The sequence below is a fragment of the Mobula hypostoma genome, chromosome 25, assembly GCF_963921235.1.
Source record: "Mobula hypostoma chromosome 25, sMobHyp1.1, whole genome shotgun sequence".
Classification (NCBI taxonomy): domain Eukaryota; kingdom Metazoa; phylum Chordata; class Chondrichthyes; order Myliobatiformes; family Myliobatidae; genus Mobula; species Mobula hypostoma.
In genome coordinates this window covers 22,235,349-22,255,612 of record NC_086121.1, presented here as the reverse complement: position 1 = coordinate 22,255,612, position 20,264 = coordinate 22,235,349, and the positions used below count along the sequence as shown (strand labels likewise).

Here is a 20,264-nt window from a genome sequence, read left to right as displayed (position 1 = left end):
GCATAATATGATTAGGAATAGTCAGCATGGCTTTGTCAATGGCAGGTCATGCCTTACGAGCCTGATAGAATTTTTTGAGGATGTGACTAAACACATTGATGAAGGTAGAGCAGTAGATGTAGTGTATATGGATTTCAGCAAGGCATTTAACAAGGTAACCCATGCAAGGCTTATTGAGAAAGTAAGGAGGCATGGGATGCAAGGGCACATTGCTTTGTGGATCTAGAACTTGCTTGCCCATAAAAGACAAAGGTTGTTGTAGACGGGTCATATTCTGCATGGAGGTTGGTGACCAGTAGTGTGCCTCAGGGATCTGTTCTGGAACCCTTACTCTTAGTGATTTTTATCAATGACCTGGATGAGGAAGTGGAGGGATGGGTTAGTAAATTTGCTGCTGATACAAAGGGTTGGGGGTGTTGTGGATAGTGTGGAGGGCTGTCAGAGGTTACAGTGGGACATTGATAGGATGCAAAACTGGGCTGAGAAGTGGCAGATGGAGTTCAACCCAAATAGGTGTGAGGTGGTTCATTTTGGTAGGTCAAATATGATGGTAGAATATAGTATTAATGGTAAGACTCTTGGCAGCATGGAGGAACAGAGGGTTCTTGGGGTTTGAGTCCATAGGATACTCAAAGCTGCTGTGCAGGTTGACTCTGTGGTTAAGAAAGCATATGGTGTATTGGTCTTCATCAATTGTGGGATTGAGTTTAAGACCAAAAGGTAATATTGCAGCTATATAGGACCCTGGTCAGACCCCACTTAGAGTACTGTGCTCAGTTCTGGTCGCCTCACTATAGGAAGGATGTGGAAACCATAGAAAGGGTGCAGAGGATATTTACAAGGATGTTGCCTGGATTGGGGAGCATGCCTTATGAGAATAGGTTGGGTGAACTCGGCCTTTTCTCCTTGGAGCGATGGAGGATGAGAGGTGACCTGATAGAGGTGTATAAGATGATGAGAGGCATTGATCATGTGGATAGTCAGAGGCTTTTTCTCAGGGGTGAAATGGATAGCACAAGAGGGCACAGTTTTAAGGTGCTTGGAGATAGGTACAGAGGAGATGTCAGGGGTAAGTTTTTTTATGCAGAGAGTGGTGAGTGTGTGGAATGGGCTGCTGGTGACAGTGGTGGAGGCAGATACAATAGGGTCTTTTAAGAGGCTCCTGGATAGGTACATGGAGCTTAGAAAAGTAGAGGGCTATGGGTAACCCTAGGTAATTTCTAAGGTAAGGACATGTTCAGCACAGGTTTGTGGGCTGAAGGGCCTGTATTGTGCTGTAGGTTTTCTATGTTTCTATGTTAGCCTGCTTACCTGATCTCCCAGAGGCTTGATGCTGTTGACATGCCCCAGGTGCTCTCACTTTGATCATGACTTCTGGTTTTACAGATGGAGCAGGTCGCCTGCAGCCACTGTAAAGCCTCCCCTCGTCTACGCACCTGAAAATAGCACCAATGCCTACTTCATTCTTTCACTCTCCCCACTTTCCCTTCAACCCCCCTCTTCCACCCCCCACACACACCCTCCCTGAAAGTTCACAGCTTGACCTTTCCCTAACAACTTGCTGAGACTTTTCTAAATGTACACTCATGCTTTGGAGCCATGATCACACTCTTCTCTGCCTCTCCACGGCTCTGCAAATATTCCCATGTGCAATACAAGGATTGTTGGTTTATCATTGGAGTGGGGGCTCATCGAAGCGAGAGTCAGGCTGTGTTCCTTGCTGAAGGGTCTTGGCTTGAAAAATCGACTCTTTATTCCTCTCCATAGATGCCGCCTGACTTGTCAAGATCCTCCAGCATTTTGCGTGTGTTTATCAAGATCTCCAGCACCGTTTGTACTTTCCTAGCTACTGTCTGAGGGTATTGTTTTGTCTGGCTGCTGCTGTCATGGTCTCTGTCCAATAAATGTTGTTACCTCTGGTTGGGTTGAGTTGGTCTCCGATCTTGGCAATCTACTTGCAAACATTTTGTCAGCACACGAGGAGACATCATCACGTAGTGTCCTCCGAACGTTTGGTCAAGTAAGATGCCAAGATTGGAGATCAACTCAACTCAACCATCAACCACCTGAGCGACACATTTTCCGATTATTGCCATTACCTCTTCTTGTTGGCATGTTAGCTTCTCTCAACTGATATTATTCCTATTACCCTGATGAGGTCATTTTGCTAGTCTGCTGCTGTCAGAGATGTAGACAGCTGGACATAACTCTTCAGTCAAAGTCCCAAAACTGTTCATTGAAGAAACAGAACGAAAATGAGGAGTGAGGCTGTCATGCTGTAATTGGTGTTTATGTGTCAGAAGGGTCATGGCACAAATGTTCCAGTGTGAAGAACGATTGCCAGCATCCAGGGCTAGTGTTGGCGCATAGGTGTGACGAGGACTGAGTGGATCGGTATCGATGGATCTAAGGGTGTCAAAGGTTACAGGGCGAAGGCAGGAGAAGGTGGTTGAGAGAGAAAATAAATCAGCCATGATCGAATGGTGGAGCATACTCAATAGGCCGAATGGTCTTTTATGGTCTTATAGGTCAGGAACCTCTGTGCTCCTGAATGTTCTTCTGACAAGTGCTGGATATGTCTAGAATGTGAGCCAACTTTCTAGAAGAGATGGTGACTGATGTTTCACTCCACAGCTTCACCATGTCTCGAGAAAGCTTGCAAAACATCTCAAAGGCCGCCATCACCTTAAAGAGAAAATGTACTGAGCGCTAGGAGAAGAAGAGTAGTTGTCTCAGCATTGGCTCAGGCAGATATATGAAGTATGTTGGGACTCCATCTCCATCATCTCAGAGCCATATCTCTGCCCGGGCCTGGCATGGCTTGGAAATGCGCTCCCACTCTTTCCGCCCTGATAACCTCCTTCCCCTTCCCCCAACCTTCCTAGTCCAGCTTCTCCCCCCCTTCCTTTTCAATCCAGATTAAGAGTCTCAGCCCAAATCCCTCTACAGATGCTACCTGATCTTCTGAGTTCTCCAGCATTTTGTATGCCTTGTCTCTATTATTTATCTGTCAACATCATTATGATTAGAAATCTCCCTTGTCCCAGATATGAATCATCTGTAATTCGGAAAGCTAAGGCTGGATATTTGTTTGGAGGAAGGTTTACAGAAGCTCACTGTTTTTTTCTCTCTTCGTGTGTTTCAGGCCGAGCAATATACATCCATATTTGTGGACAACAGTGCAGGAGCGTCAATATCTATCCAGAATGGATCTGATTTTATGGGCATACTTGTTGGTGTATAGCAAGACGTATCCTACTAAGAAACAAACTGTAATGCCAGCATTTTGGCAGTCTTAACTATTAAGATTTTAAAATATGAGAGACAGAATGACATACTGTTGAGGAGAAATAAAACCGTTGGGATTTTACCATCAACAGTTCTCCCTTTGTACTTTGCCATCTAATCTTCGTCCATTTAAGTTGATCGGTATTTTGTTAGAAGTGTTTTACTTCAAAGACGCACGCAATGCCTAACTATAAGAAGAGTGTTCATCGGCAGCATTGAACTGCAACATATAAAAGTGATTGTACCCATTGGGACAATGCAGCAGAAAGGTGTGTATTAAACTTGAAGAACAGAAAGCTGATTTTTTTGGGTGAAATGCTGCCACATTGGTTCCAAGTTATTATGTCCTCAGCTTGAACACTGAGCTTTTCCAACGAATTCAAGATGTTTCAGCGGACACTAGATCTGAGACAGTATCGTTACGACGTTTGAACTGCCTGATGTGGCCCAAGAGTTGTACAGCAACTCTGAACATAAGAAAAGTTCCCACAGGGAGCCCGAGAAAGAAACACACGAGAGTCTTGAGCGCGAGGTACAATAATTCCTGGGGACAAATTGCATTTTGCGATGGAAGTAATTAGTTTACTGTAACTACAAATTCTGACATTTAGAAATAGCTATGAGGAGTGCAACCTTATCTAAAGGTAATACCTGGATTTGGAAGTGGTGTTGCAAGCAAGTTCTGTTCTCGAAAGGGAAATAGAACATGTTTTTCCATCATTTAAATGTGTGATGCTTTGATGTAATTTCAGTTTTGAATGAGATCTTTGATATATAGCATCTGCCTATCCTTGTATATCTTATTCTTATGTGTTACGTATAGCCCATTGAATCTATTGTGGTGGGAATGCCAATGTTACATATGCCAATCTAACTCAAACTGACACTCAAATGAGGGATTCCACAGTTATCTGTTGCACTATAAGATAACACTGTATTATCTCTTCCCAAAAAAGTATACTCAAAATGCTCTCCAAGGAAGCACTCTCTTTTATTTTTGCTTAAGTGTTAAGTATCCTTAAAAAAAGTTCCAAACAAAATTATTGGTTAAAAATAACTTACAATAATGGCTACAAAAGTCGAGTTTTTGATGCCTTTACATATAATTACCCGTAGATCTTGGCCGCTGGATAATTTTACCTCAGAAAAATTGCAACTTTAAATCGTAAACACTGATAGAGCTGCTGGCTCACCAAACTATCCCTGTGCAGCAGTATGTTGGTGCCGGAAGAGCGGTGACACTCGCGGGCTGCCCAGCACAATCCTCACTGATTTGATTTGATGTGAATGATGCGTTTCACTGTAGGTTTGCAAGAAACATGGAACAAATAATTAGCATTATTTGTCACATGTACAATGTTGTCTGATGTTATTTGTCATCCATACCAATGATCTGGATGATAATGTGGTAAAGTGGATCAGTAAATTTGTGGATAACTCCAAGACTGGGGGACAGGGGTATAGTGGACAGCAAGGAAGGCTATCAGAGCTTGCAGGCCCAGCTGGAAAAGTAAGCTGAAAAATGGCAGATGGAATTTAATGCAGACAAGTGCTAGGTGTCGCACTTTGGGAGGACAAAACCGAGGTAGGAATTACACGGTGAACAGCCGGCCAGTGAGGAGTGTGGTGGAGCAGCGGGATCTGGGAATACACATCTATAATTCCTTGAAAGTAGCGTCACAGGTAGATAGGATCGTAAAGAGAACATTTGGCACATTGGCTTTCATAATTCAAAACACTGAGTTAGGATGTTATGCTGAAGTTGTTTAAGACATTGGTGAGGCCTAATTTTGGAGTACTGTGTGCAGTTTTGTTCACCTACCTACAGGAAAGGTGTAAATAACATTGAAAAAGAGTGCAGAAAAAGATTACAAGGATGTTGCCAGGACTTGAGGAGCTGAGTTATAGGGAAGGATTCAATCGGCTAAGACTTCATTCCCTGGAGTGTAGGAGAATGAGGGGAGATTTGATAGAGGTATGCCAAATCATGAGGGGTATGGAGAGGGTAAATGCAAGCAGGCTTTTTCCACTAGGTTGGGTGAGACTAGAACTAGAAGTCACGGGTTAAACATGAAGGGTGAAATGCATAAGGGGAACGTGAGGGGGAGCTCCTTCACTCAGAGGGCGGTGAGAGTGTGGAATGAGCTGCCAGTGGAAGCGATGGATTCATGAGAAATTTAGATAGGCACGAGGAAGGGAGGGGTATAGAGGTCTGTGGCTGGGTGCAGATCGATGGGACTAGGCAGAATAATAGTTCAGCATGGACTAGATGGGCCGAAGGGCCTGCTTCTGTGTTCTATCACTCTATAGTTACTTGTTAATCTTGAAATCTTTGTGCCTATGTAACTCCCAGTTCGGGTACCTCACAGTTTCAGTGAACGCAGTCTGACCCTCAGAATCTGCTGGAAGAGGTCTGGTTTTCTCACCATTGGAAGAGTGTCTCCACTCTCTGCAAAAAAAAATCTTTGAAACGAACTACTGAATTCTTAAAGGTTTTATTACGGGCAAATGATAACCTTTACACCAGTTCTATAAATGGTTCTATGTGCTCCTGATAGGCTGCTTCAGAAGGAGTGTTACTGCTTCTGTTCCCCCTGATAAATTTATTTCACTTCTTCTGGCCTACAGGTTTAACCTACTGCCCAAAAGTATCACCAGCTACCACCTCATACAGTTGTGAAGTAACCTGTCCCCAAACTCACTGAGAACTAACCCAGGACCATCGGTGTTAATATGCATTGAGAGCCGAGTTTCCTTTGTCACGCTCCCCTGATATTGCAGAAAGGTGATCAGCCAGGAAGATTATCTGTTTCTCTTTCCACTGGTGCTGCCTGACCTGCTGAGTAATTCCTGTGTTCTCTGATTTTATTTCAGATTTCTAACATCTGCAGACTTTTGCTTTTCCATCACTGATTTACAAGCATTGGCTGTGATGCACTTTAGACTTGCTGGGTTAAAACTTGGGCATTATTTTCAAGCCTGGTAATATTGACTGTGTAGTTCTTCTTGTATCCATCCCTTTTTCCATCTCCAATGCACAACTTACACTGACACTCAGTTGCCACTTTATTAGGTACCCCCGGTACCCTAATAAAATAGCCATTGAGTGTGTGTTCATGGTCTTCCGCTGCTGTAGACCACCCACTTCAAAGTTTGATGTGTTGTAAGTCCAGAGGTGCTCCTCTGCGTACCACTGTTGTAACGTGTGGTTATTTGAGTTACTGTCACCTTCCTGTCAGTTTGAACCGGTTTGCCCATTCTCCTCTGACCGCTCTCATTAACAAGGCATTTTGCCCACAGAACTGCTGCTCGCTGGATGTTTTTTTATTGTTGTTTATTGCACCTTTCTCTGTAAACTCCAGAGCCTGTTGTGGGTGAAAATCCCAGGAGATCAGCAGGTTTATCGAGACTCAGACCACCCCATCTGGTTAGATCGCATTTCTTCCCCATTCTGATGTTTGGTCTGAACAACAACCAAACCTCTTGACCTTGTCTGCATGCTGTTGTGCATGGAGTTGCTGACACATCACTGGCTGTTTAGATATTTGCATTAACGAGCAGATGTACAGGTATACCTATTAAAGTGGCCACCGAGTGTAAGTTCAATGTTTTGACTTCCTCTTTCTCTCTCTCTCTCTCTCTGTCTCTTTCATCAGCTGAGTTGTTCCACTAACTCAAGATGAAGATGCTCCACTTGTTTCCTTTGGGCTACGTTGCACAGAGCCGAGTTTTTGGCCTTTTATTTCAAGGATGGTGTTGTACTCAGGATTCTGTGTATTTTACATCAGCACCGTTGAGGATTACAAATCAATATTACGTGAATCTGGAGACTGTCAGCCTAAGACTCACCCCTTTGCCAAACCTTGCTCTGCTTTGTCACCATAGCAGGCCAGATCACAACCAGGATTTGGGCACCTTTGGCCCAAATTTCCCCCTCTGACTTTGTCACATACCTTCAGAGTCAGAAGACTGCCTGGCCCAAATACTGCAGCTGTATTATAAATAAAATGACTTTGTGTTGACATTGCTGTTGTAAATGGACCCAAAATTTATTTCATTGTTGGCTCTGCGCTGACCTTGTCTCCAGGCACAGTGGTTTCAATTTTATCTTCAGTCATCAGCCTGTCTGCCTTCAAATTCCCACATGGAACACAAGTTGTTTTTTTTTCACCCTCGATGTGAGTTGGCATCAAGCCCTGGTCCTAGCCACAGAGGAGAGCAATGTTTGTGAGTGGTCCCTTGTCTGAGGACCAGCCTTGCCCCAAGCCTCTGGCCATAAGAGGTGCAGCCAATCAGAAAGTAGTGGGACAAATTGTTGCTTTAGCTAATTTTGTAGCCAAAAATTGCAAAGTGTTTTTGAACTAGGAAATGAAAATCTTGCTTCCACATTTGTGTTTAAAGCTCTTCTACTTTTTAAGCCTGTTTCTACTGGTGCCTTTTTAAGTCCTGCTTTTGATATTTGTGTCCAGATCTCCCCCAGCTCCTCCCTTCTCTGTTTATGTTTTTACTATTACTTATTTAAGATTCTGTCTCTCTCTATTTCCTTCTGCCCCTCTCATTTGTTTCACATCTCTCTGACTTCTTCTCTGTTTGTTTTAGTCTCGTGATCATAGGACCGTGGAAAGTCGTGGCACAAAAAGAGACAATCAGCTTGTGCAGTGTGGTTAAAATGAAAGCCTTTGTGGTCTGTGATTTGTGGGTTATGTCCATTCAAATTTCTAAGCCTGTCTATTTTTGAGTCCTCCTCTCCAGGCTATGTTTCTATTTTCTTTGCTGATGTTTGTTAGACCCAGCTTTTAATCCTTTCAAATCCCACTGTGCCCTGTCTGCCAACGCCTCCATTTGACGGACCCTCCATTCAGCGGGATCAGATGCTGGAGGCTGCTCCTTGCCACCAGCATTCCAGAATTCCAAGATCCCATTACAGTATGGGACTTCTTCTAATTCCAGTTCCAGCCTCCCACAACAGTCACATCACTCTGACATCCAGCCTCGTTTTCAAATTGTTTTCAGAGTGAAAAAGGAGAAACCCGTAGATTCTGCTAGGTAGAGGTCAGGATGTCCTCTAAATGCTTGCAGTGAAACCCTGCGCTGAGCAGCGAAACAGAACTCTGTGGTAAAAGTATCCAGTCTGAGGTGGCTTCAAAGTGCCACTGAACAATAGAGGCTGGAAAGCCCAGTGAAAGAATTGCAATGTGCAAAATAAAACACGGCTGGTAATCCTAATTATAAACGTGTGCTTTAAATATTCTTTTCAAACCGTTAATTTGGACATTATGAATTCCAGTTACTGTGAAAGAGGTGGTGGGTGATTATACCTTGGAAATGCATTTTGGGTAATCAAAATGGTTCACTGACAGAGTTACTATCCATTTCCTGCGCAGGGGAAGTTCAACTGTAAATGTTTACATGTCAAAAGTTAGTGAAAAATATTATCAACTGAATGTAAACCTGTGGTTATGAAGTTCACATATAGTTAATGTAATCACACTATGATGGCAGAATTTAGTTCCTATTTTAATATACAGGCACAGCACTGTGAAGAAGTCTTAGGCACCCTAGATTTTTTACATACTGTAGCTTCAGATGGTCTGGCCTCCACAGAGACCTGATCTCAAATCATCCAGGCTGTCTAGGATTATCTGGAGAGACAGAAGCAAGCGAGACAGCCAAAGTCTGCAGAAGAACTGTGGCAAGTTCTCCAAGATGCTTGGAAAAACCTACAAACTGATTTTCTTATGAAACTGTATGACAATGTACCTAAGAGAATTGATGCAGTTTGAAAGGCCGAATATTGATTTGATTTAGTTCTTTTTTTTTTAACTGTTCACTGCTCTCTATTGTCATTTTTTTAATATTTAGAAACTTTTTATTCCAAGCATCTTCGTCTTACAGATTTTATTTTTACATGTACCTGAGATTTTTGCACAGCACTGTATAGTGTTTATGTGATAGCTTTCTTTATAGGATTGTTCCAGCCACCTGTAGGGGGCGCCAGGGGTGGCATCACACTTGCTAACACTTGCCTAGCCAGCTTTGTGCCAGCAGCCTGCGTGATTCCAACAATAACCACCATAGGCATCAGCTGCTTGAATTTCCAAACACACACCGGCAATAGAAGGACGCACCCCACGTTCTTGTCAAAGCCCATCAACTTTTTAATGCATGTAGGGGAGCCCAGAAGGTGGGTGTAAGTAATGTCAGGGCACCATTTCAAAGAGGTGCAGAGTTGGGGGGTTGGGAGGGTTGGTTGTGTGTGGGGTGCTGGACACTCACAATTTTCTGGTTAAATATTACCCCTCAAGCGACATCACTAAAGCATGATTTTTTTAAACATTATGTCACTGTTGTTTGAGGGATTTGTGCATTGCCCATGGTGCCCCCTGTAATTGGCCATAATGAACGTCTGAACCTGCTGGAGTGATGAACGGTACCACACAAAGGCAAATGGTTTTCATCTTCCCGGCTGGAAACCACACATCAGCGGAGATCCAGTGGTCTGGTACCGTGTATCCCTGAAGAGTTCGGTGTCTGGCCCAGTTTTTGGGTCACTTCTGAGGAGGAACTCACAGTAAAGTGAGGCACAAATCTCCATTTCAGCTTGTGGACATGAGTGGCCCTTACGAGCTGGTTTAGTGGTGATCTCATGTTGTCAGTATGGCTGACATAATAGGGCCCTTGAAAAATAAAACACCGCAGATGCCACAAATCTGAGGTAAAAACGGAAGAATGAAAATACTCAGCAGTTCAGGTTGCGTCAAAGTAGAGAGGAATATGGTATAATTTCAGATTGAGCCAATTTTCATGAGGGGCAACCATGCTGTTTCTCTGTCTACAGATGCTGCCTGATCTGAATTTTCTGTTTTATGACCAAGTTCTAACCCCCTGCCAGTGTGACGGAGACTAGAAACTTTGGGGAAATTTTGAATGAATATTTGTTGTTAAGTGGAAAAACCAATAGCAAGATGAAACGCAGAGGAATTGAATTGATTAAAAAATAAGGGTTTTTTTTTGCGGTTCAAGCTGACGGGTTGCAAGAGGTAACACTGAGATAACAAGAAGTAATACTGTTGCATAGGGATATTAGAAATCAGAGCAGCAGTAATTCACTCAAACTGAGAAGTGTGCACCACCATTCAATCGGATAACGGCAAGTCTGGCTCAGTTCCGGTTTCCTGCCTGATCCCTATAAACCTTGTCTCCATTCTAGATCCAAAATCTGTCTCAGCCTTGGGTCGTCTGACCTCCACAGTTCTCTGGAATAAAAACAAAATCCTAAAAACTCAAAACTCTCAGAGAAGAAAAAAAATCTCCTCGCCTACATTTTAAAATGTGACCTCTTACTCAGAAACCGCGCCTGTAGGTAAAGGTCCCGCAAGGGGGGAAACAGGGTCAGAGCACCAACCCAGACAAACCTCCCTCAGATTCCGAAATGTTTCCCGCGAGATAGCATTGAGAATACTGTCCAGCCCACTCAATGTTTCTGTATAAGACAACCCCTTAATCCCAGAGGGTAGCAATCAATGCCACACATGATTTCATGGGCATTTCCCATTCTGTGTTGACTTAAAAGAGTTTATAATGGGCTTGCATGGAGAAATAAGGTGACTAATGTATTATACGTAGATATATTTATTCTTCACTACGCTCTCACTTGCCAAAATGTATCTATGTTCTATACATGCACATGTATAAATTCATCTGTATACTTCTATGTATTTTGAAACTCTTTAAACCATTTACTTTATTCATGAACTTATTATATGAAATATTTCAAAATATATAATTTTGTCTTATGTTTCACAGTCTTTGACTTCTGAATAATTTCTGCTACAATGGAATGTTTTTCTATTTCAGTTATTCCTAGACATCTAAATTTGCAATTGTAAAAAAAGTATACTTCGTCATAGCATAAAATTGGAACATTGCTCACTTGTGTCATAGGAAACATTATTTAACAGTTCCTGGAGTTTTTCTCAGGATAAAATGTTCATGCTGGGCTGTGTCTGTTCCGCTCTAGCTCCAGAACATGGGCTTGTAATGGAAATTCCAATGATTGTTGGACTGTGACATATGGGAGCTTCAACTGGTCCGAGCAAACACCAGCCTGGTAAAAATGGCAGGCATTCTTTTCACTTCAATGAAAAGGAAAATTGATATTTTCTTTTTAACCTTTACATATTGTTCGGGTCAAATTTGACCCGTTTTGGCATTTGATAGCGGTGAAAATACCCTAAATGCCATTTTTTTTAAAGCCGAAATTTGATTACTTTTCCTAAAGTGGCCCAAAATGCACAAAAATGAAAATATTTAAAATTTTCATACTTTTGTACAGGTGCTACAAATTTTTGTACATTGAGGCTGTTCCGGGTCAAATTTGACCCACATCTATTAAAATGGATTTTACATCTCTGAAACATTACTTAAGGATTAATCACCCATTTATTAATGTCAGATAGGCTATTTATACATTCTAAATAGATCTGTGGTTCAAAATTTGGTATAGACACTTGTTATGAGGGGATTCTTGGGCCGGGTCAAAGTTGACCCGGACCATACTGTGAAGGATAGAATATGAACTGTATGTAAGGGTTAAATAGTTCCAGGGATGAGGGTTTTCAGCTCTGAGGTTAAATTGAATTGAATTGACTTTATTTCTTACATCCTTCACACACGAGTAAAAATCTTTACGTTACGTCTCTGTCTAAATGTGCAATGTAGTAATTTGTAACAAATAGTAGTAAATAGTATGTACAACAGGACAGTCAATATAACATAGAAATACAATTGTATCAGCATGAATTAATCAGTCTGATGGCCTGGTGGAAGAAGCTGTCCTGGAGCCTGTTGGTCCTGGCTTTTATGCTGCGGTACCGTTTCCCGGATGGTAGCAGCTGGAACAGTTTGTGGTTGGGGTGACTCGGGTCCCCAATGATCCTTCAGGCCCTTTTTATGCACCTGTCTCTGTAAATGTCCTGATTAGTGGGAAGTTCACATCTACAGATGCGCTGGGCTGTCCGCACCACCCTCTACAGAGTCCTGCCTGATCGAAATCTCTTCAGATCAAAGGATGTTGAGAGGAGATATGACAGAGGTTTACAAGATGTACTAGTTTAATTTTTTTTTATTGAGAATCAACGCAAAATTGGGCCTTCTGGCCCTTCAAGCCGCTCCACCTAGCAACCCCCAAATTAACCCCAGCCCAATCACAGGACAATTTATGATGACCACTAGAGTGACGCTGTTCCTGTTGGATCAAGGGCCAGGAAACAGAGATATCTGGTCTGAAGATGGATGGAGGACATGAGGTGAACTTTCTTAGCACTGAGAGTAGTTATGATTCATAACTATTCATAAAGCTAGTAGAAGCAGTCAATCAGGCCTCTCAGAAGGGAAGTGAATAAGATTATGAGAGGCACGGACAGAGAATACAGCTGGTACCTCTTTTCCCCCAGGGTTGAAATGTCTTAATATGAGAGGACACACATTTATGTTGAGTCAGGGCAGTGCAGGGTAAGTTATTTCACACACACACACACACACACACACACACACAGAGTGGTTGGTGCCACGACCGTGCTGCCAGGGGTGATGTTGGAGCCAACCTCAGTGGAGGTATTTAAGAAGCTCTTAGTTAGGCACATGAATGTGCAGAGAGAGGGGAGACATGAACTTTGTGATGGCCAGAAGGGACAAGCTTAATTAGTTCAGCACAACACTGTGGGCTGAAGAGAGGTTGGTCATGACTAGACTGAACTCCTGCCTCAGCAAGGGCCTGGACCCACTGCACAATAGGTCTACAACAGACGCAGTCTCAATGGCTCTTCACACGGCCTTAGACCACCTGGACAATACAAACACCTATGTCAGGATGCTGTTCATTGACTATAGCTCGGCGTTTAAAATCATCATTCCTACAGTCCTGATTGATAAGTACAGAATCTGGGTCTCTGTACCTGCCTCCGCAGTTGGATCCTGACCGGAAGACCACGATCTGTGCAGATTGGTGATATCATCTCCTCCTCACTGGTGCACCTCAGGGGTGTGTGCTTAGCCCACTGCTCTACTCTCTACACCCATGACTGTGTGGCTAGGCATAGCTGAAATGCCATCTATAACTTTGCTGATGATACAACTATTGTTGGTAGAATCTCAGATGGAGACAAGAGGGCGTACAGGAGCAAGATATACCAACTAGTGGAACAGTGTCACAGCAACAACCTGGCACTCAACGTCAGTAAGACGAAAGAGCTGATTGTGGACCTCAGGAAGGGTAAGACGAAGGAACACATACCAATCCTCATAGAGGGATCAGAAGTGGAGAGAGTGAGCAGTTTCAAGTTCCTGGGTGTCAAGGTCTCTGAGGACCAAACCTGGTCCCATCATATCGATGCAGCTATAAAGAAGGCAAGACAGCGACTGCACTTCATTAGGAGTTTGAAGAGATTTGGTATGTCAATAAAAACACTCAAAAACTTCTATAGATGTACCATGGAGAGCATTCTGACAGGCTGCATCACTGTCTGGTATAAGGGGATGGGGGGGCTACTGCACAGAACCGAAAGAAGATGCAGAGGGTCATAAATTTAGTCAGCTCCATCTTGGGTACTAGACTACAAGTAGACTAGAAACTAGACCTTCAAGGAGCGGTGTCTTAGAAAGGCAGCATCCATTATTGAGGACCTCCAGCACCCAGGGCATGCCCTTTTCTCACTGTCTCCATCAGGTAGGAGGTACAGAAGCCCGAAGGCACACACTCAGCGATTCAGGAACAGCCTCTTCCCCTCTGCCATCCAATTTATGAATGGAGATTGAACCCCTGAGCCCTATCCCTCTGCCATCTGATTCCTAAATGGACATTGAACCCATGAACACCACCTCACTTTTTTAATACATATTATTTCTGTTCCTGCACGATTTTAAGCTAGTCAATATGTATATACTCTAATTGATTTACTTACTTATTTTTAAAACTTTTTTTTTCTATATTATGTATTGCATTGAACAGCTGCTGCTAAGTTAACAAATTCAACGACACATGCCAGTGATAATAAATCTGATTCTGATTCTGTTCCTGTGCTGGACTGGTTTTTGCTGTATGTTCTATGAATAGGAACTTGCGGAAGACTAATCTGTATGGAAAGAAACCAGAAGGATATAGAAGGAGATTATTCAACCCATTCAACCCATCTGTTTCACCTGAATTCTCCTACCACTTCCCCCCACCCCTAACTATACCAGGGGCAGTTTACAGTAGCCATTTAACCAATCAACCAGCTTGTTGTTGGGTTGTGAGAGGAAACCAGAGTTCACAACTCACTACCCAAACACTTGAGACAAAGCTCGTGCCCGCGGAGTTTGTGTGAAAAAAAAACTGGACACAAAATTAACGGCTCATGTTTCTCCGCACATGCACAGATGACATGGTTTCATGTTACAAAAATTTGTGAAACGGACTATTTCCTAGAACAAAAAAAATCTCCCACTCCCCCATAACACAGCCTGTGTTTTATTTCCAATGTTAATCAAATCTATCTAAAACATTGCCATTTGCAACTTTGTCAGTGTAACCAAAATTTCCAATGTCTAAGATGAATGAAAGAATCATAATGATTTAACTCAGAAATACGTAATTGACAATATAGAAGTTGCATTGATGTGCATTTTGTGTTCTCACTATTTCACTAAAGTTCGGCTGAGTTCCCTTACAAAAGCCCCAGCTTTTGCCCAGAGCTGGACTGAAATCGCACAATGTCAACAGCTGCACGGCACTGATTTCCCAGTATGAATCGAACCATTCAGCGGCTAAGCTGCTGGAATGTTATGATATTAATTCTGGTAATCACCGTGTGGGTGTTTCCAAACCCAAGAATGAAGATTATATTAAGTTTGGATCTAGGAAGCTAATTTGGTCTGTTGGGCTGTAGGAGAGAGAGGTACCTATTGGGCATCACAGGAAGACACAGTCTAGTGAGGAGACAGCCACATCTGGTCTTCTAAGGTAGCTGAGTTCCTGCAGACGGACCTCACCTTAACAGCAGAACCTCTTGCGGAAATCATAGTGTATGTAGGTTGAGCCTCAAACATGTTTCACAAATGGCAGGAGAGCACCTCCCAATACGAACAACATGGCTATGATGCAGGAATGAAGGAAATGCTTTTTGTGGCAGAATTCCTGCAGAGCTGGTTGCCAGCCAGAAATCCACCATACACCAGTACGATGGGGAGCAGAGGTGGCTGGGAGGGCAGGGGGCTCTTGGGAAGGAACTCGATGTGCCATCAGGAGTCATGGAATCAAAGGGTCAGAGTCATACAATGTAGGATCAGGCCACTTGGCCCACTCTGTCTATGCTGGCCATCAGGCCTAATAATACTCATTGCACTTGCTGAATTAATTCCATATCCCCCTCTGCCCTCTTATATCATGGACCCTGTTAAGCAATGTTACTGTTCCTGCCTCCACCACTTCCTCCAGCAGATCACAACAGCTACGAACTACTCTTTGTGTGAAAGGTTTACCCTTCAAGTCCCCTTAAACCTGTTTCCATCATTAAGGACCCCTGTCACCCAGGACATACCCTCTTCTCATTGCTACCATCAAGGAGGAGTTCAGGAGACTGAAGACACACACTTAACATTTTAGGAACAGCTTCTTCCCCTCCGCCATCAGAATGGACAATGAATCCATGTACACTGCCTCTAATTTTTCTCTCTTTTTGCACTAGTTTATTTAATTTACTTTTTAAAAATACTTATTTCTTATTGTAATTTACAGTTTTTTATTATTATTCTGCCTTCGCTCAAGAATATTCCCCATTTTTTTCAAGTTGGATAGATAAATAGCTCCAGTCCCGGCATAATTATTATTATTCACCAACATATTACAGTACACAAGGAGCCGGTGTAAAAGACTACTTCTCAGTGTTCTTATGAAAGGCAGATTGAAATATTGACTGAAATTCCTTCGACTTCTAACAAGTGCTTCCAACGACTAAATGACACATTCAAAATGGCTGCCCTGCTGGCGAAAGCTAATTGCTTTCCATGCGATAATGGGCAATCAACAACGGCAAGCAGTGAGATCTAGTGATTAGAAATAAAATAACAATCCAAATCAGGAAAGGCATAAGAATGATTATGTGTAGCTATGTACTGCTGTCACAAAACAACAAATTTCATGACATATGCCAGTCATATTAAACCTGATTCTGATTCCTCTCACCTTAAACCTATAACCCTTTAGTTTTATAAAATCCTACCATAGGAAACAAAAATCTACCCCATCTGTGCCCCCCTTAACTTTATAAACCTTATCCTGTCATCTCTCACTCTCCTTAACTTGTTCAGACTGGGTCGTAAAGAAAGCTTTTGGCACATTGGCCTTCATAAGTCAATGTATTGAGTACAGGTGTTGGGATGTTATGTTGAAGTTGTATAAGATGTTGGTGAGCCTAATTTGGAGTATTGCATGCAGTTTTGGTCACCTACCTACAGGAAAGATGTAAATAAGATTGAAAGAGTACAGAGAAAATTTACAAGGATGTTGCCAGGATTTGAGGATCTGAGTTATAGGGAAAGTTTGAATAGGTTCGGACTTTATACCCTGGAACAAGAAGATCGAGGGGAGATTTGATAGAGGAATACAAAGTTATCAGGAGTATGGACACTGTAAATGCAAGCAGGCCTTTTCCACTGAGGTTGGGTGAGACTACAACTAGAGGTCACAGGTTAAAGGTGAAAGGTGGAATGTTTAAGGGAGAAATTCTTCACTCAGAGGATGGTGTGTGGAATGAGCCACTGGTGCAAGTGGTGGATGCAGGTTCGATTTGAACATCGAAAAGAAATTTGGATAGGCACGTGGACTGGAAGGGATACAAAGGGCTATGGCCCAGGTGCAGATTGATGGGACTAGGCAGATTAATGGTTTGGCATGAACTAGATGGGCTGAAGGGCTTATTTCTGTGTTCTCGTGTTCTATGACTCTATGGCCCCAAAAGAAACAGACCCAGCCTATCCAACCTGTCGTTAAAGCAAATCTTGGCAGAATACCTGTGAATCTTTTCTGCACCAGCTCTAGCTTAATCACATCCTTCCCATAGTGTATCAACTAGAACTGTACACAATACTGCAAGTGTGGTCTCCCTAACATCGTGTATAGCTGAAACAGGACATTCCAACTCTTCTCCTCCATGCCTTTGGTAAGCATTGCCAATATATCTTCATCACCGCCCCAACTATCTGTATTCTGGGAACTATATACTTTAACCCCACCATCTTGTTGTTAAGCAGCACAGCTCAGGGTCATGCTATACATGTCTTGCTCTGGCTTAACTTCCCAAAATGTAACACTTCACACTTGCCCAAATTAAATCCCATTGGCCATTCCCTTGCCCGTTTGCCCAGTCCTATTATAACCTTCAACAATCTTCTTCAATGTTTACATGCCTCCAGTTTTGGTGTCATCTGCAGACTTACCAATCGCACCACCTGCATTCTCATCCAAATGGCTAATAGACAACCAAGGCCCCAGCACCAGTCCCTGTGGCACACCACCAGGCACAGGCCGCCAATCTGAAAAATAACCCTCCGCCACCCCCGCCTTGCCAATTCTGTATCCAACTTGCTAACTCATTCTGGGAGCCTACCACACCAAACCTTGTCAAAGGCTTTGCTAATGTCCAAGAAGACAACATGGGCGCCATTGTAGCGTAGCAGCTAACTTGATGCTCTCACAGCTCAAAACGTCGGATTCGGATTCAATCCCAGCATCCTCCATAAGATGTCTCAGTATGCCCACGCCGTTTTCTCTTGGTTCTCTGGTTTCCTCCTGTAGTCCAATGGCCCCATGATTAGATTAGGATTAAATCGGGGTTGACGGGCATTGCTGGGTGGAGAGGCTCACAGGGCCCACTCCATACCGTATCGCTAAATAAATAAATACACGTCAATCGGCCAGCCCTTGTCCATCCTCTTGGCCACCTCTTCAAAAGACTCAATCATGTTCATGGGACATGACTTCTCAGACATGAAGCAACGCAGACTACTCTGAACCAGTCCTTGCCTTTCTACGAGCAAATCATGTTTGTCCCTCAGAATACTGACCAATAACCTTCCCACCACTGATGTAAGGCTCACTCAGCTTCTCTGAGATAAAGGCACAACATTAGCTATCCTGCAGCACCTCACCTATGACCAATAAAGGTCCAAGAATCTCCACCAAAGCCCCAGCAATCTCCTCTCTTCTGCCCATCTGGGGATCTATCCATCGTCATGTGTTTCAGGACCTCCAGTACCTACTCCTTTGTAAAACTGATTTGCTCCAGAATATCACCACTCCTTCCACTGAATGTACAAACTTTCATGTCCCACTCTACGGTAAAAGCAGACAAGAAGTATTCATTTAAGACCTCACCCGTTTCCCATCGCTCCGCATGCACACCGTCACACTTTGAAACCTTGGTCCATCACCTGGCAATTTTAAAACCTTTTCTCCCCACCCTCGGCTGTGATTGGGACAAAAAAATTATCTTACTATACAGAAACATACTAAATGTCCAGCCTAAATGAGATTGAACCAATGTCTGTCTTAAATGCAGAACACAGAACAGTACAGGCTCAGGTCTTTTGGTCCATGATATCTGCTGAGCATAAAAGCATTAAACTAGTGTTTTCTGCCTGTACCGTGATCTATATCCCTCCTTTGCCTGCATACTCATATGTCTATCCAAAAACCTCCTGAATGCCACAATCGATTTTACTTCCTTCCCTGGAAGATGTAAATAATTTGTCCATCCCCTTTAAACTTACCCCTGCCTCCGCACCTTAAAGCTGTGCCTTCTAGTATTCAGCATTTCTATCGTGGGAGAAAGATTCTGGCTGTCTTCCCTACCTACATCTCTCATAATTTTATAAATTTCCATCAAATCTCCCATTTGAAATAGATGTATGCTTCAGATGATGGAAAACATACCCACTGGAAGATTATCCTAAGGAACTGAGCCCCTGAAAATAATTCATGGCGCTTGGACATTTAGATCTCTTTCAGCCAATCACCTGTGAAGGGTGGTTTAACATATTCCTGCTGGGATATTCCTCATGGTTCCCACATTCCTCCATGGAGTCAGGAGCAGAGATGATGGGGAATGCCAGGTCTTCCTTCATCCTGAATCCCTCTAAGCTCATCACCATTCTTCAGAGAGTTGAGTGCTTACCATGCATTGTGGGCCCTGCAATCTTCAAAGACATGCAAGTTATTAGTACAACCGTTCTCTATTTCCAGAGAAAGAAAGTGTACAGAAGTTCAACTGCACAAGAAAATCGGGATCTTATTTTCAGGAGTGAGTGGTAGAGGTCGTGGGAGTGAAGAAGAATCGATGCTTATGGACTAAAGCTGTGGAATCTGCATCCAGATCACTCTCTGGCAGATTTGAAATGTTCTGCTGGAGTCGATAAAGAAAAGTGGTTCACCACCACCAGATCCACCAATGTCCTTGAGAGAAGGGCTGCCCTGGGAGGCCCATTGCCCTTTTACTCACGGTAGCACTGTTTGTGCTTTCCCATACCATTTTGTTTTTCTCCTAAGAGCTTTTCGTGTGGAGGTAGTTTGTGTAGAGTTGGCTGTATGGTATCAGCTTTCATGATGTGAGACTTAATGGGGCTTTTCCTTTGGTTCTGTACATTCATGTGACACTTGCCACCTTCACCACAGGCTGGCCCAAGCTTGATTCTAGTCCAATGCCAACTTCATTGACCACGAACTGTTCTGAAGTGGGCAAACCGCAGGTATATCAAAGAATGAGCCACCAGCCGCCTTCCTACTGCAGCAGAAGGAAGATTTGAATTTCACATTCTCTGGTCTTCCCAAACGGCTTAACAACTTAGCAAATGCATTTGAAATGTAGCTGTTTACCACATTCACCAGTACTGCAAAGGAGGAAGTACAAATGTTTGAAGATTTACTGAGGCTACAGAAGACC

At 43.1% G+C, this 20,264-nt stretch overlaps 1 protein-coding gene across 2 annotated transcripts in view; it reads left to right on the top strand.

Moving 5' to 3' along the window:
* c1qtnf12 (C1q and TNF related 12) overlaps positions 1-11,188 on the top strand; it is a 79,734-nt gene extending 68,546 nt beyond the window's left edge. For both annotated transcript variants that reach the window (XM_063032983.1, XM_063032982.1), the window contains one exon: positions 3,146-11,188. In XM_063032983.1, the coding sequence (XP_062889053.1) occupies positions 3,146-3,244 (99 nt within the window). In that variant the 3' untranslated portion in view covers positions 3,245-11,188. The remainder of the gene's footprint in view (positions 1-3,145) is intronic.
* The last annotated feature ends 9,076 nt before the right edge of the window (positions 11,189-20,264 follow it).